General features: G+C 53.8%; 1 protein-coding gene across 1 annotated transcript; it reads left to right on the top strand.

The window, feature by feature from the left end:
- The first annotated feature begins 1,478 nt into the window (after window positions 1–1,478).
- Window positions 1,479–15,082, top strand: LOC106737758 (BPI fold-containing family B member 4). Its single transcript, XM_019500339.2, has 15 exons — window positions 1,479–4,035; window positions 5,375–5,489; window positions 6,353–6,457; window positions 7,146–7,301; window positions 8,353–8,416; window positions 8,905–8,968; window positions 9,496–9,587; window positions 10,568–10,747; window positions 11,010–11,063; window positions 11,770–11,937; window positions 12,033–12,100; window positions 13,287–13,329; window positions 13,620–13,683; window positions 14,100–14,176; window positions 14,543–15,082. Exons 1-15 carry the CDS (start codon window positions 3,930–3,932, stop codon window positions 14,564–14,566), a joined length of 1,380 nt encoding a protein of 459 aa, XP_019355884.2. The 5' UTR covers window positions 1,479–3,929; the 3' UTR covers window positions 14,567–15,082.
- Window positions 15,083–15,750: the final 668 nt, after the last annotated feature.

Raw genomic sequence — 15,750 nt, 5'->3', positions numbered from 1 at the left:
TCCCTAGTTAGGAAGTGGAAAAGGGAGAGAGGGATGCGTGTCCAGGGAGGCAGGTATTTTTTAAGGCCATCAAAACAATTAAGAGCAAATCAGTCGGCAGGAAAAGCAGGTGGCACGGATCGGTCCCGGAGACACCTGGGCAGCGTTTGGAAGAGGCCGGGATCCAGCAGACGAGCGCATGCTCAGACGTGAGGGGGTGATGGATGATGGAGTTTGGCTGTTGGGTCCGTAGCTTTAGCAAAGGCCTCGTTGTGCCGCGAGTTGCTGTCCTTGTTCCTGCTCTCCGTGTCGTGGAGCTTTTCTGTAGCCCGGCTCGGGCCTGGGTGTCTCCGTTCTGGCGCGTCGCCGTTCCTCAGTCTCTTGTGCCCTTTTCTCTGTTGGGCGGCCTGGGCTACGTTCAAACCAAGACTTCAGGCAATTTCTGGGCAGCATCTTCAAGGCCTGGGTAATTTTTGGCTTCTGTCTTTGCACTGGATGCTCTGGGTCTGGTCTTTTCCTATCCCTTCTTCTCACCTGTCCGCTCCCCCCGTTACTCAGGACCATCCTCTGTGCGTCTGGGGCCGTGCCGCTGCGGGCAGCCCAGGCTTGAAGGGACTCCAAACAAAGCAGAGTTTATACAAAATTGAGAGGAAATAGAATTGCTCCTATGTCTGAGCAATCCTCCCGCCTTGTGTAAACAGGACATCACTATTTATTATTCGATTTACATGTTGTCCTTCCCATCAATGGTTTAAGGTCGCTTGACAATTGATGGTTATCCTGGAAGGAAGTCAGAGGTGGAAGCTAATCCTTTGGTATTAACTGGTATAAACTGTAAACTGGTATAAAGTAGCATACCATTTGTGACTTAAAAACGCAGGACCGGCAGTTCAGTCTGGTTCCTGTGATCACAGGCTCTGGCCACGTTGTGGGATCTTATTCATGAGCTTATCAAGGTCATCTGGGGACTGGCCAGTAATGACCGTGTTGATCGTACAGAGCCCCGGTCCGGACGCGGGGAATCGGAGCACGGCGATTACCGTGGCTGGGCCGTGTCGAAAGAAAGAAAGAAAGTGATCCCGACACTGAAGAAAGAGCTTGTCTGCGGCCCGGGGAGGAGAAGGCCGCCTGCGCCACCACCATGAAGATGGCGAGACGATGTCGTGTCAGACCTGCAGAAATTGCAGGTGGGCAACTGGGGACCGAGGCGCGCACGGCCGGGGATGGATGGAGACGGTGGAAGCAGCTAAGGGCCTCTAAGTGCTAAATAATAGTAGTAGTAATAATAACAAGTACAATCATCATTATTATCTGGAGATTCCCCAGGCGACTTGCTCTTCTGCTCCTCAGGAGCAGATATTCATAAAATCACAGGCAATGAGGGTTGAAGGGAGCTCAGGGGTCATATCCAGTCCAACCCCCTGCTCCAAGCAGGACCAGCCCCAACTGCATCATCCCAGACAAGGCTTTGTCCAACTGGGTCTTCAAAACCTCCAAGGATGGAGATCCCACCACCTCCCCAGGGAGCCTGTTCCAGCGCTTCACCCTCCTAGGGGGAGAGTTTTTCCTAATATCCAACCTCAACGTCCCTTGCTGCAACGTGAGCCCCTTGCTCCTTATTCTGCCGTCTGCCCCACTGAGACCAGCCCAGCTCCATCCTCTCTGCAGCCCCCCGGCAGGGATTTCATAGATGTCAAGGGCTGGAAGGGACCTTGGAAGATCACTGAGTCCAGCCCCGAGTCCCAGGGCAGGAAGTCAGCTCGGGTCCAAGGATCCCAGCAAGATAAGCGTCCAAATGTTTCGGAGCTGAAGGCTGCTATCAAATCCCCCCTCGGTCTTCTCTTCTGCAGACTAAATCAGCCCGTTTCCCTCGGCCTGTCCTCATAAATCATGTGCCCCAGCCCTCTGTGCTGGACTCCCTCCAGCAGACATTGTTCCACAATATCCCTCTTCTCATGCTCGAAGCTGCCTTCTCATTTCCAGCCTGAATGCATTCACTCTCTACCCCATCCTCTCTTGTGCCAGCCTTGCCTGTTGGCTTCAGCCGCTCCGCTCCGCTCCGCTCCTTCCTTGGTGGCAATGTGATGGTGGAGCCCCTCTCAGCCCTAGCTTGCCAAGCTTGGCAAACCGGGCTTGCAGCCCCCGCTGGCGAGGGAGGCTCGCCGTTGCCCCGGGCGTGCGAGCGGCTCCAAGTCTGTCGAACTCATCTCTGTTGCACGTGGGCACCGGGAGCTGAACGCACCGGTCTAGATGAAGCCTCACCGATGCCATGTTCCTTGGTCGTTGGCGCAGACCAACGCCCTGCCGAGTGCGTGACCCTGCCTGCCGCCGGTCTTTAATGTGCCCTTCGACTTCTCACCTGGCTCCAAGGGTGAAAGCCACCTGCTTTCCTATGGGCTGCCTATCGGCTTAGCTGGAGGTTGCTGTGAACAGGTCACCCAGAGCGGTGGTGGGGTCTCCATCCTCGGAGGTGTTTAAGGCCCAGGTAGACGAAGCCTTGGCTGGGATGATGTAGCTGGGGCTGGTCCTGCTCGGAGCAGGGGTCGGACTAGATGTCTGAGGTCCATCCCACCCTCACTCTCTGTGAGTCGACCTTTCATATACAGGTCGCAGCATCTTAACATGCACAGTAGCTGCAAGCACACCCCTCGTCCCCCCTTCCAAGGCAGAGGACCCGCTGGCCTCTGCAGCGTCTGGTCCTGTGCACTCGTACGCGCACTCTCACAGACGTCACCAGGTCTGCGCTGAGAGATTGCACCTTTCTGTGAAATCTTGCACGGGAGCGCCTGAAGCAGCAGCTCGGCAGCTGGCCCCTCTGCATGAGTGAACACCCTTGTGTGTCTACTATGAAATGAAGCTCAGGACATTTGTCTTAAAAATTCTGGGTTGATATTGAACTTTTTTCCCCGTCAGGAGCAGGTCTGAGATCTTGGTTTCGGCCGCGCTTGATGAATGTCTCACATCAGCTACCTGCCATGCCGGGGTCCTAGTGAAGCCACCTCGGTCCGTCCTGCAAGCAGCGGGGGACCCTCGCGTCCCCTGTGTTTCTGTCCTGATCTCAGCCAGGCGAGTCCTGCCCCTGCCCCAGCAGGTTGATTGCAATGACCTGTTGTGCAAGGATGTTCACAAGTCTTAATTTTTTGCAATTGTGTTGGGAGGAAGCAACAAAAAAAAATTGCTCCTTCTCAACCCCCACCCTGTTGCAGAAATATCCTCATTCCTAAGTCAATGTGGATTATAAAAGGGTTGTGTGCTGCATCTTGGCACCAGAGGAAAAGAGGGCAACAAGGAGACGGAGCTGTGCTTTGCTACGGACTCGGAGCCGAAGGGAGAAGTTTCCAGAGCTGATAAAGGTAATAACATCCCCGCTGCTACCTGCCTGGTTCGTTGCCGCGTGCAATGGAAACGATTTTTAAATGAGAGTGAGTGGTCATACATGCATCTTCCTCGAACAACGTGAATATTCATTTTGCTGCTAAAGATGTTTAATTTGGTGACTTTTCACTCCTTCCCCATACTGCTACCCTGCCTGGCTGTATTTCGCATAAATGCTTCTTCAGTGTTGCTTTTTTAGGGTAATTTTATCAGTTTTGAAAATGTTAAGGGGGGAAAAATAAAAGGCAGCTTCATTGCCTGTTGTCACACCTCTGCTACCCGGCTTTGGGAGGAGCAGAGCATCATGGGAAAATCCTTTTTTTGGGCTGAAGCCTGAAATTTCTGCTGGGCTTTTCCTAACCCTGTGCACACATGAAATTCCCATGGGCAAAGGCGAGACTTGTACCCGAGAAAGGACCGAGTTAAAATCTTCAGGATTCAGCCCGTGCTTTTATTAAGGCATCAGACCTCTCGGCCGGGGCCGGGGCCGGGGCTGGGGCCTCCCTCCTCTGCTGTGCTCGGATGCTGGGCTGCCTAACGGAGGTTGGCTTTCTCTGCAGGCATCACACCCGAAGATGTTGAAGCTTTTGGGGATTGTCCTCTTCTGCGGCCTGCTGACCCCAGTGCAGGGACCGGATCCTGGTGCCAGCTTTCTTGTCAGTCGAGGGGAAATTGTAAATTGTACGTAGAAAGCCAGGCGTCATGTTCATACTGCAAGCTCTACAGGATGATGAGTGGGAATAAACCCCTGTCTTATTCCCCGTCACTGTTTTGTCTCTGTTGCACGTCTGTTCCAGCCGCCTCCTGCTGTCCTGACTCCTCAGACCCCGGGGGCCAGCGACCCCAAGGCCATTACTGAGGTCCCCGGGCTCCTAGGGAATCCCCTGAGCATTGCGCAGCGCAGCCCTCCGGGGTCTGCAGCCCGGTCTGCTTTTGCCTCTCTGGTTTTTTTTAATAAGGAACATTTTTTGTATCCCGAGCCAAATCGTTTCCAAATCCATGAGTCAGGCGAGAGCCATAAGTGGCCCTACTGCCCGCCAACTTCCTCCGCCCCGCCTGGGGCTTCAGATGCATCCAAATAATTTGGTGGGCATCCTACGTGCAAGCCCAAGCCTGGAGACTTGGGGTTTGGATGCCCCCAAATTTCACTCGCCCTCAGCCGTACGGCTGCAGGAGCAAGGTAGGGAGGAGTCTCCCATCGCCATAAAGTGGGCGTAAAGCCGAGATCTTCCTGCTGGAAATGAAAGTGGGAGGTTAACTATACATTGCCTCCCCGTGCCAGAAATGCGGTTATCCCCAACAACTGGGAAAACTTTTTTTATTAAAATTATCTGTCTGTCTGTCTGTCTGTCTGTCTGTCTGTCTGTCTGTCTGTCTGTCTGTCTGTCTGTCTGTCTGTCTGTCTGTCTGTCTGTCATAAGCTTTCCGTCACACATCTTAAATATGCATTAAGAAACTGGTGCTTCCCGTTGCAATGAATGCACTCAATCCTCTGCGCACCCTCCCTCCACCCTCACCTACCCAAAGCGTAGTCCTTTAGTCCAGACCCAAAACCGCCTTAGTGGTCGCGGTATTTCCCCTAATGAGGAGAAGGGAAGTGGCTGGCTGCCTCTTTCTAGAGGCAGCTGTGGGGCTTCCCGAGCGGGTCGCGGAGCTGCTGCGTGGAAGCTGCGGCTCTGCCCCACTTGGTCTCGGCCGTGCACGAAGCGGTGCTCCTCTGGCACAAGCAGGAGCAGAAGTGACTCTGCTCCCCGTCCCGGTGCAATCCTGTTCGAATGGGAGTGGCAGGGGCTGCTGTCTGCGGGTAGCTTTGCAGACTGGTTAGCCAAGGGCTGCATCGGTTCAGTCCGTGCCGCAGCACGTGGTGCCCCCGTGTAGTTCGCCAGTGCAATGCTGCTAGGTTTTCTGCGTGAAGAGCTGTCCCGGCGCTGTCCTGCAAGTGCCGGGTCATGCCATGCGTCTCGTGCGAGTAGGTGCCGCTGCCAAAGATACCTAGTCTCATTGAGCAGACGTGTTCCAGTTGTTGCAGAGACCCTGGTCAAGAATGGACTTCTCCTGGAGAATCTCAAGGCCATCAAGATCCCAGACATCGTGAGGGAAGGGAGCCTGCTCAGCGCACTTTTAAAGATCACTGGGTAAGTGGAGAGCAGTGTTGTAGGCTTTGGCTGGGGGTCCTCAAATTCAAAGCCCCTCGAAGTTGACGGGGTTCGTTCCCCTGATGCCTGTGGCCTAGGGCTCGGGCTCAAACGAATAGCCAGAGAGGAGGCAAATCCCTCCGTGGGCTACCCTTCCACGCCGCCGGTTGTCCTCTCTGTGACGGAGCTTGATGTTGATTCACCAGAGAAGCAGCTGGCCTGCCGTGCCAAATGCCCAGCTGGACCCGGGCCTGTGGGGACTTGTGCCGGCCGCCGTGAAATTAAAATTGTGACCACAGTTTAATCAGCTGCGGTCTGGTCCTGCAGTTCCTGAGGACAAAATAGTTTGTTATCACTGTTAGCAAGAGATGCTCCTGGCTAAAGGCCCAATTCAACGAAATAAGGTGGCATTGGCCTGTGCTCTGAGCCCAGATGTTACACTGATGGTGCTACAAGCATCGAGGAGGCAGATGTGCATGCCTCTTGTAGCGCGACAAAAATATTCCTGCATGAAACGGGAGTTTCTGCGCCGCAGTACGGGTTGCAGCACTGAAGTAATGTCTCTGCAGTGCACCGTAGAGCTACAGGGGCTCTCCTGGTTAGCCAGCATGGACCGGGGACCAGGTTTGTGTTGGCTCCAGAGCCGAGCTTACAGAAGAAGTGGTTTGTCCCTTGGCTCCTTGCTTCAGGCTGCTTGTGCATCGCCCATGAGCAGGTTCCTGCAATTACTTGCAAGGATATCACAGGCACAAATCGTTGCACCGACAATCTGAGTTCTTGAGTTGGTGCAACGGCCGAGCCCCCCCCCCCCCCCCCGCCCCGGCCTTTTCCCCCTTCTAACCCCTTTTGCTTCTGCTCTGCAGATTGCATATTGTCGATATGCAGCTTCCCGTCGTGTCACTAGAGCTGCTGCCTAGTGCTGAATGCCGTGTGAGAGTCTACAGCAAGCTAGAAATCCAGGGTGACTAGTGAGTAGTGGGGTGCGAGCGCTCTCGAACGTTCATACTTGCGCGTGATGCTAAACTGCCGGATATCCTTCTGGAGGAGTCCCGCTGGGAAGAGCAGCGGGCCATAGCCTGGCCTTGACTCCACGTTGCTGGTTCCTAGCGGTGGCAGTGAGGCCACGTCTCTGCCTCTGAGGGCACAACCAGGTGCATTTGGATGCTCGTTTCGCAAACGGTTTTATACTTAGAAACCTGCCGCCAGGAGAACACGCGTTGTGTGCAGATTTGTAGACCCATCACTCAAAAGACAGCAACGTTCAAAAACCCTCCGGTGGGGAAATCCTTTGCACCTGCCCCACGTACTCGGGTTTGGAGTCAGAACAGAAAGGCCCGGTGCATTTTTCCTGCCGCGCTGTCGGCGTGCGCCCGGGCAGCAGGCAGAGGTGGATGTTTTCAGCGTGCTCCCTTGGCCATGCAGTTTCCCCGCTGTAAAGCAGACCTGTATCCAAGTGCTTTGTAGCATGTGGAGCGCTTGCATGGCTCTGATGGCAGTCACGTGTTAGCAGTGGTGGGGGCACAGTGATTTTTAGAGTCTGGGGTGAATGGCAGTCGAGGAAGGTGCGAGGGTCTGCTCGTTTGGTGTCTTTGAGACGACACTTATGCCAGTGATGCTGGGAGACGAGATGGTTTTAACCCAAGCATGTTTGTTTAGTTTGTTTGGCGCCGTTCCTGACCCAATCGACATCTTTGCAGCAGTGAACATCACAGTAAAACTCAGGATTGCGGACTACTCGTCAGGCACCTACCAAGTCGTCTTTGAAGACTGCCACTTCGTTCTTGTCTCCATCGACATCAGCCTCCTCTCCGGGTAGGTGTCATGGGTTTCCAGCCCTGTCGACCCGAGGATGCTCTGACACTTGTTCCCATCCCTCCCTAGATCCGTCGGGAGATTTTTGTTTCGAATCTCTTGCCTTTCGGCTTCGCTGGCTGCTCCCTCATTCGTTTCATGCTCCGGATCTTTGCACCCTCTGCTCCCTTTGCGTAGCGGATGTGGTGGTGTATCTGGAAGGCTTCACTCAAGTGCTCATAGAGGCAGAGCTGGCAAACCTCAGGGCGCTGCTGCTAGTGCCTAGAGGGCTCTGCATGCCGAGGAGGGAGCGCTCCCCGTGGCACGGGTGCTGGTTATGCAAGCCCCAAAAGGTGCTCGATGCTAATTGAGGCTGGAGGCTGGCCGTGGGGGTCTTGGCTTACTCTCAGATCTCCATGTGCGAATCCCATGGACTATGCAGGAGTCATGTCCATGCAGCCCTGCATAAAAATTAACTCTAAGTGGGGAAAAGAGACCCTTATGGATTTGGACTACCTTGCTCCTGTTGGAAATGCTGCTCTGAGTTGCAAAGGCAAAATTACAGAAGTACTGAATACAAATGCCAGATGGTCCTACAGAGCCCTTAGGGCGACGGCGTCCAGGGAGGTGGTTGTAAAAGCTGCCTTGTAGTGTTCCCCTCAAGTTCATCCACGTGCAGAAAGGGTCCTAGCCCAGCCCTGTATGCAATACTGAAGCAGAGACGTCTGAGTAATTACCCAGCTCCTACAACAGCATCGCTTGTGTGGAGGCTGGAGGAATAAATCCACGCGTGGTCGGCTGACCCCTGCCCGATCCAGCTCATCAGCTTCACGTGCAGAAAGAAAAGCGCCCAGACTTCAGGTTTTGCAATGACCGCAGTTCTGGCCTGTCTCGCATTGCAGCAGCGATTGCAGGGATGGCCTGATTCAGCTGTATTTCAATCTGCGGCTGACACTACCTCCGATGCTGGATCTCTCCTCTGCTCCGGTCTCCCTTGGTGCTGTCACGAGATGGTCCTTTTGGCCATTTTTGTCTCATTCTGCGCTCACGTTTGGTTTTCTATTTCTCACAGGTTACTGCCTGTGTCGGTGAACAACTTGGTGTCCAGCACCCTGAGGAACACGCTGCCTTCCCTGGTAAGCCCGAAGCTTGGGAGCGGCAGACGGCACGTGTCCTGTTGCCAACGTATTGATGGGACGTGCCAGGAGCTGCTGCTCCTCATCACGGCCCAGCGCTGTCGCAGCCGGTTTGCTGCGGCGGGACGGGGCGTTTCTGTTCCTGTTGCATGGTCCCTGTCTGTGCTGTTCGAGCATCCCATCTTGTGCTGGGCAGAGACAGCTGGCAGGCAGGCTGCCTGCTGCTGGGATCCTACAAGGGCAAGGATTAAATATTGATGATACCAGAAGCAGATGAAGTTAATGCAAATCATCAGTAAAAGCATTCCCCGTGGCTGCAGGCTTCCTCCCAAAGGCCCAGGTGCTGCAGCCCTTGCGTTATGTGGCTCCTCATTCCCTGGGGATTGCCGTGGGCATGGATGGGTTTGCCCCGGGCATGATGCAGGGCTTGTGGTGCACACGTGGAGAAGGGCTGGGCTCCAAGAGCTCACCTCTGCTTTGTGTTACAGCTGTGTCCAGTCCTTTACGCTGTCTTCAACTTTGTGAAGACGCATGCGGAGTCCACCATGAACAGTATGTTCCTCACGGACGCTCCCTTGTCATCTTCTCTCCTTTCCCATAATCCCAGCCCCTGGAGCGCTCATTTTTTATGCTGCCATAACCCATCCTGTCTGGAAGTTGCACCTCTTTCAGGGCTCGGTCATGTCTAGAGGGCACGTAGCCCAGCGCAAAGACGGTGTTTGAGAGGGGTATCAGGAGACAGGGTGCAGGAGCTGGGAGTGGTATGAGACGGGATCTCGGTGGGAGTGCCAGCGAAGGCTAGAAAAGGGAGTGAGGTGGAGTCTGCCCTTCTTCCAACCTCATGGGAGCTGTGTTTCCTATTGCGCTCTCCTCTTCCAGTGCCGGGCTGGGTGAGTTGGGACCGGCCTCTCTGCAGGGCGCGTCAGGAATAGTTGAGCCAGAATCACTATTCCTGAACCGCCAACGCGCCCTTGTTACCTGGCTGCAGCAATGCCCTCAGACCAGTAGGATTTGGGCAGAGAAGGCACCTGGGTGGCCCCTTGAGTGCAGGTATCTCGACGATCCTTGTTCTCGTGCAGTGGTACTCCAGGTTGGTGCAGTCGGGTCGATCGAGTATCAGCTGGCCAGCCTTCCCCTGCTTTTCGAGCAACACACTCGTCTGGATTTGAGTGTAAGTGTTGGCTTTACAAGGCGAGCCCCTGAGTCTGTGCTGGGCTGGTGTGTGGAGGTCTCGCCCTGGAGCAGAGCGTCCCTGGGGGAGCATCCTTGCCCTCAGCGATAGCCGTTTACGCAGCGTTGATGGAGATCGGCCTGCTCAGGGTAGCCAGGGGGAGCGGGGGTAGTAACTTGTTGTGAAAAATACTAGTTGCAAATGCAGGACTGCTCCACAAACCATCCCGTGGTGGGAACGAGTCCCCTTGGTCTCAGGGCACGCTTGGATCAGGGTCTTGGCCATCTCTTCGCAGGAATCTTTCACCAGCGTATCCTGATCCTTGCAACGCATTTACAATTTGCAATGGTTCACCAGAAGCTGGAGAAGCCATTTGTATCCGCACCTGGCAGGCTGATTATGGCTTCTGTTTTTATCTATGGGATATGAGTTGTCAGCTAAATGTTTGATTTTCATAGCAAGGGATAAGAGTAGCAGAGAATACATAAAAACAGCCCGTCCGGATGCGAGTCTCTTCTCCTGTACGTGACCACAGGTATCTGACTAAAGACCGGCATGTCCTGGATGCCAGGGTTCGTTAGCGTGTGTGAAGAGTAACGAGGTGGGATGGATATAGCTTGCAGACTTTGAGTGCGTGGTAGCATGCAATCGCTGCACCGCCAGCTCTTGAGATCTCCACTGTTTGATTTGCTCAGGAACAAACTCTGGGAGAGGCAGGAAGTGTGTGAAATACATGATTAAGATTTGGGATCCACTCCACAGAGTCGGGAACCCATAGTTGTTCATCCTGCTAGAGTTTAACAAGAAATGTTTTGAATTCAAGATGAAGGGACGTGTGGAGGGCACAGATCTGCTGGGTTAGGGAAGCACCAGAAGAGAGGAGGATGCACAGAAGTGGTGTAAACCCAGCGGCATCAAGCTCAGTCGCGTGAGTCTCGTCGTAAAGGGCCGGCGTTACCTTGTCCCATCTCCCTTTCCAGACACTGGTGCAGCCGGCGGAAGGAGGCAGTGTCGCCCCCGCAGCCGGCTCTGCCCCCGCTGCCCTGCCTCCGCTGCGGGGCAACGTGCTAAACCTGGGGCTGACGGAGGCTTTCCTGAACACCGCGCTGCCCATGCTAGCCCAGATCCAGCGCCAGGTGTTTGCCTTCAGCCCCGACGTGGTGAGTACTGCAGTGGCGCGAACCCAACGTAGGGCATTTCCAGCCACGCTGGTGCGAGGCGTCTACACGGCAGTCTTCGTGCCTGCCTAAAGCTTGTATGGGTGTCAGATGGAAACCGAGGTGAATGAAGGCTTCAGGACTGGCCTCAAGGATGCGAACAAACTGGCTGGAGAGCGAATGGGATGGGAGGTCGCTATGAGACGGTAGCGCTCGTATTGCCCAAGCCTGTTGCATTCAGACAGATGCTGTCCTGTGTTAACAGGTCTCCGAGGCCCCGCAGCTCACGGATGCCATCCTGGCTCTGATTCCTCCTGGGGTGAGTGATGTGTTGGCCTGCCAGCGTGTTGCATGGCCCGATGGGTCTCTGCAAACCTCATCCCCGTGCAGGCTCCCTGAGCCAAGGCACCGTGCGCAGCCTGGGCGGGCCAGCTAGGAGTCTGCCCGAGATGGGCGCTCCCTCACAGTCCTTCGATGTGGTCTCCCTTGGCTCCAAGCTCATCCCCCAAGGGTGCCTGGTACCACTGTGATAGGGTGGGCCAGGGGGTTTCTGCCTCAGTGGCCCTGTGGCACCGGGTCTTCAGGATGGGTGTGCAGCCGGTGCTGCACAACACCTGTTTGCACGAGGAGACCTCGGCATGTGGCTTCCACGAAGGGTCAGGTGACAGCAGCCTTGGTGGCTGGCGTGCAGTGAAAGCACACCTCCCTTGTCCCTTGGCGAGAACCCTCTTTGCTGCTGAATGCAGATAACAAGAAGAAAGCCCTTCAGCTTTCCCAGGAGGGTTGGTCTGCAACCTAATAGCCACCACGGGGACTCTGCACCCAGCTGAAGGGTTGGCACGCAAGATGCAGCAGAGCCCAGACTCCTTGCTCTCTGAAAAGGCCCTGAGGAGCGATAGGGATGTGCGGGTCCAGGTCTCGAGCCCGTCTGCTGTGAGCCCTGGGACCCCGTTGTGTCCAAAGGCTGCTGCCCCTTCCCATTCCTCCTTCAGTTCATGCTTTGCCTCGTGTCTCCAAACCAACAGTGTTCCCGCTGCCCGGTGTCGACGCCTCTGAGCATTGTGATAACAGAGGCTGGAGCTCCCGTCATTGCTCTAGAGGCAAACAAAGCCACCGTCAAGCTCCCTGTCCGGATCCTGGTGTTCACTAATCTCGCCGATGGCACCGTCTTGACCGTCCTCGCCCTGGAGGCGGTAAGCATCGCTAGGACGAGCGCCGTCCAGACCCCGCTGAATGAAAGGCAGATGAGCTTCCCCAGACTGACCCCGTCTCTTGCATCCGATTGCAGGATCTCGCTTTGAACGCCGACATCTCCGTCAGCGACGACCACCTGCTGATCGAAGCGTCCCTGGACAGGTATCTGGCGTCGCTGTGTCTGTGACTATTGACAGGGCAGTTTCCAGGGATCGAAGTACGCAGCACAGTTCACAGGCCTGGCTTCTCCAAGGGAGCTGTGGGCGCTCACTTGGTGCCTCTGGAAATCGGTAGCCGGAAGAGTAAAGGTCAGCAAGGTGGGGTGTAAGTCCGGCGGTAGTGGACAAAACCCTCATAGTTCTTGCAGTCCCTGCTTGCACGGCAGCGGCAGAATGGTCACCAGTGTCCAGCACGTATTTGTGTTCTGTTTTCTGGGCGAAAATAAAGGTCAAATGATCTCGCCATGTAGCAAGGCGATATCCTTGCCATTGCAGCAGGAGGACGTTGAGTAGCTGCTGCTAAAGTTAAGTTCAGGATTTTGCAATCGGCAGATCCGGATAAGACTTTTAAAGGCTTGGGAATTTTTTTCACTGAGAATTGTAGAAGTCCTGGATGAAGATCTCGGGGGACGGTTAATATAGATTTACGCTGAGCCTTGAAACAATATGAGTTTCACGAGACCGGGAACACAGCGCTGTAGCTGTATCAACATATAGAAGTGGCTAATGAGATGATTTGGGTAATTGTAGGTCTGTCAGCCTGGCTTTGCTCCTGGAATGAATATCCCAGTGGTTAAATAAAGGACTTTCAAGAAGGATGATATAATTAATGCCAGTCCTTGTGGACTGAAAGATTTAGAAATTGGAAATTAGACTTTAAAGTGAAAGACACCTGAGCTCAATCTAGTGCAGGTTTGCATAGGACCGGCGAAGGAGTAACTAGATAACATCTCCCAAATATGAAGGAATGGCTGTTTTTGATAGAGGGCTCTTCTATTTAGCCACGGTCTATGACATACGATGGCTAGAAGTAGAAAGAAGATGAATAAAGACTTGAAATAGAAGTCCCGTTGTTAACAGTGAGGCTGACTGGGTATGGAAACAACACATCCAGGGCCAGGGTGGGTTCTCCATATCTGGCCATCTTTAAATCAGGATTTTTTTTTCCCTAAAAGAGATGCCTTAGTTCACACAGGAATTAATTTGGGGATGTTTTATGACCTGTGTTCGAGAGAAAATCAGACTAGACGATCCTGGTGGTCCTTCCTAGCCTTGTGCTCATGCATGTCTGAGAGCAGGGCGGAGGAGGGGATGTCTGACGAGGGGTCGCTTGCTTCCTCTTCCTACAGCGTTGCTCTCGTCCTGGAATCGTCCGACGTCGGCATCGTCCACGTAAGTGCCTTTTTCCCGGTCTGCGAGATGTGCTGTCGGGGCAGAGAGCTGCTGCATCCCTGGGCAAAGCGGCCAAATGCTGCTCCTTGTATCTTGGGGCGAGGGGGGCAGTTCAAGGACTCTTCTACCTGACGAAGGTGGGATGAAAACTTAGGAAGGGCACCATGGTTTGCACGTGTGCTCCCCATCGACTGCCTCGGGTGGGAACCGAGTTCTCCGCGCCGGTCGTGGGCGTCTGCTTCCGTCCTGGGCCCATCAACCGTGTTTGCATCCTTGCTTCTCTGTTTCAGGTCTCCGATCTCGTGCGGCCGATGCACAACCTGCTGGAGGAAGCATACGTGCCACCCCTCAATGGTACGGCTGCTGGGATTGTCCTCGCTGCGCTCGGCTTAGCCAAAGCCCAGACGTACCTAACGTCTCGCTGCTCGTTTCACCCTCTCGATGACCGCGGTTTTTTGTAGACTTCGCACGAAACATGGCTCAAGCTGACAGCTGCTAGAGAGATGTGCTTGATGAAATGATGGCTGTTTCCTGCTTCAGTCGTATGGGTGATGAGGGGGATAGCTGGCACCAGCTAATCTGGAGTTTCCTCTACCTTCCCTTGCAGCTGCAAAAAGGAGAGAGCGTGCAAGAGTACCATGCTCCTGCATACGTTTTTGTTGTGCAAATGAGCTGTACTCCCTTCCCTGCAGTTTTGATGGTTAAACTAGAGGCTTGGAGTAGGATGTGGATCCCACTGCATGAAGTAACCTCCCTTTTGTGTGTTGCAGAGGCTCTGCGTGTTGGCATCCCGCTCCCAAAACTGATGAACATCGACTTTACTGGGGCTGTCGTTCAAAGTTTGGAGGTAAGCACCTGGGCAGTCCGGAGCAGACTCTTCCTCGCAGGCATTTTTAGCAGCCTGCTCCTTGGCCTCGTCACCGGGCATATAGCCGTGCCTTTCCTAGTGCCGGGAGTTTTAAGGTTGGAAGGGAGCTTCCTAATCAGCTCGCTGACTCCAGCATCCCCAGGACAGCGATGACAATGCTGCTCGTTGCAGGAAAAACTGGTGTTGCATTTGAATGGGGCAGGGGATTTTCTCTCCCAAAATGTTATGAAAGCCTTGGACCAGCAGAAGTTGGCTAGCAGTTTCCAGAGAGGAAAAGATGCTTGTGGAAAGGGGGAATTTTATTCAGGAAATAACTTAAACCCATCCCTTTCTAATATTTCTCAGGACCTGCTCGTGTTGTACGTGTGAGCTGGAAAGCCCGAAGCACGAAGAGGTCTTTCTCAGTACACGACTGGCAGAAGAAAGAAACAAAGGAAAGGCACTCTTTGTCTGACATTACCCTTTCTCTCTTAGTCTTTTCTAAATTTGATTACAAAAAGTTCGGTTAGATTTTCAGACAGTTTAGACCTAATTTGCACGTGTAATTACTAAAAGGCATCTTCAGAATCAAGCAGTGGGTCGATGGGAGGATGCACGAATATATCTAGTTGGTTGACTTCCTGCGGCTTGTGTGATACGGGTTTCGGTAGCTGCGTGCGAGGCGAGGGGGCCAAGCTGTGAAAATCTAGTGCCTTGAGGAAAACTGGATGAAGTTTTACATAGGGGCGAGTGCGCTAGGTTTAGTGAGAGGAAAACACATTCTCGCTGCAGGGAGTTTTCCCCCCTCGCTAATCGAGGGAGTTTGTAGCAGGACCACGAGCTGAGGGTTGGACAGCCGCGTTTGACTTCTTGTGTAACTCCTCTAATAAACATTTCTGCCTTCTCCGCACTTGACCCGTCCTCTTCTTTAATGGTCCCCAGGGTGCTTGCTCGGCCCTTTTTACCATGGCAGGACTCAGCTAAGTTTTTGAGAACAAGCACAAGGGATTTTAGTGTGAGAAAGCAGCAGTTTGTCCCACTCGTGTTTGCCAGAAAACGGATGCACGGAGTAGGCGTCCTTGATAACGTAGCAAGGGCGCCTCTACCTGACTAATGTGAAGCCGAGGGAGCCTGCCGTGGTCGCTTGTACACGTGCTCAGCATTTCATTTTCTAAACTGTGTTAACTGGTTTGTTGCATCGCACAGTTCCCGTCAAATTGCAATTTGAATGGAGGGTCAATAGACAGTCATTGACCCTCATGGCAGGGGGCACTGCCTGTACACTGTCTCTACACTTGACAGCCCCTTAGCAGAGGTTGGAAGTAATTAGGAGGCAATAATAAGCTTGTTTAGCAGTGCAACATTGCTGCAGTTATCTGAAGTGCTGTACCATTGACTTAATACTTAGTCACCCTGCGGTGCTGTTGGCACACTTATAAAGGTGTGCCCGATAGGCTCTGTTGTGTTACGAAAACCCAACTGAGTTTCCCTTGAGAGGATCGATGTTTGCAATGCTTGTCTGAGTTCCTAAGGACTGTTTTCCCTAAAATATGGACTGCTTTAGTCTGCATTAA

The sequence above is a fragment of the Alligator mississippiensis genome, chromosome 9 (assembly GCF_030867095.1).
Source record: "Alligator mississippiensis isolate rAllMis1 chromosome 9, rAllMis1, whole genome shotgun sequence".
NCBI lineage: Eukaryota > Metazoa > Chordata > Crocodylia > Alligatoridae > Alligator > Alligator mississippiensis.
The sequence above is the reverse complement of the archived record's forward strand: the minus strand, read 5'-3'. Positions and strand labels throughout refer to the sequence as shown.

Excerpts from the sequence above, each read along its gene's own strand:
- LOC106737758 (XM_019500339.2), top strand. The coding sequence starts at position 3,930 with ATGTTGAAGCTTTTGGGGATTGTCCTCTTCTGCGGCCTGCTGACCCCA. Across the intron at positions 8,969-9,495 it reads TGCGGAGTCCACCATGAACA|TGGTACTCCAGGTTGGTGCA; the intron begins GTATGTTCCTCA and ends GTTCTCGTGCAG. Across the intron at positions 13,684-14,099 it reads ATACGTGCCACCCCTCAATG|AGGCTCTGCGTGTTGGCATC; the intron begins GTACGGCTGCTG and ends TGTGTGTTGCAG.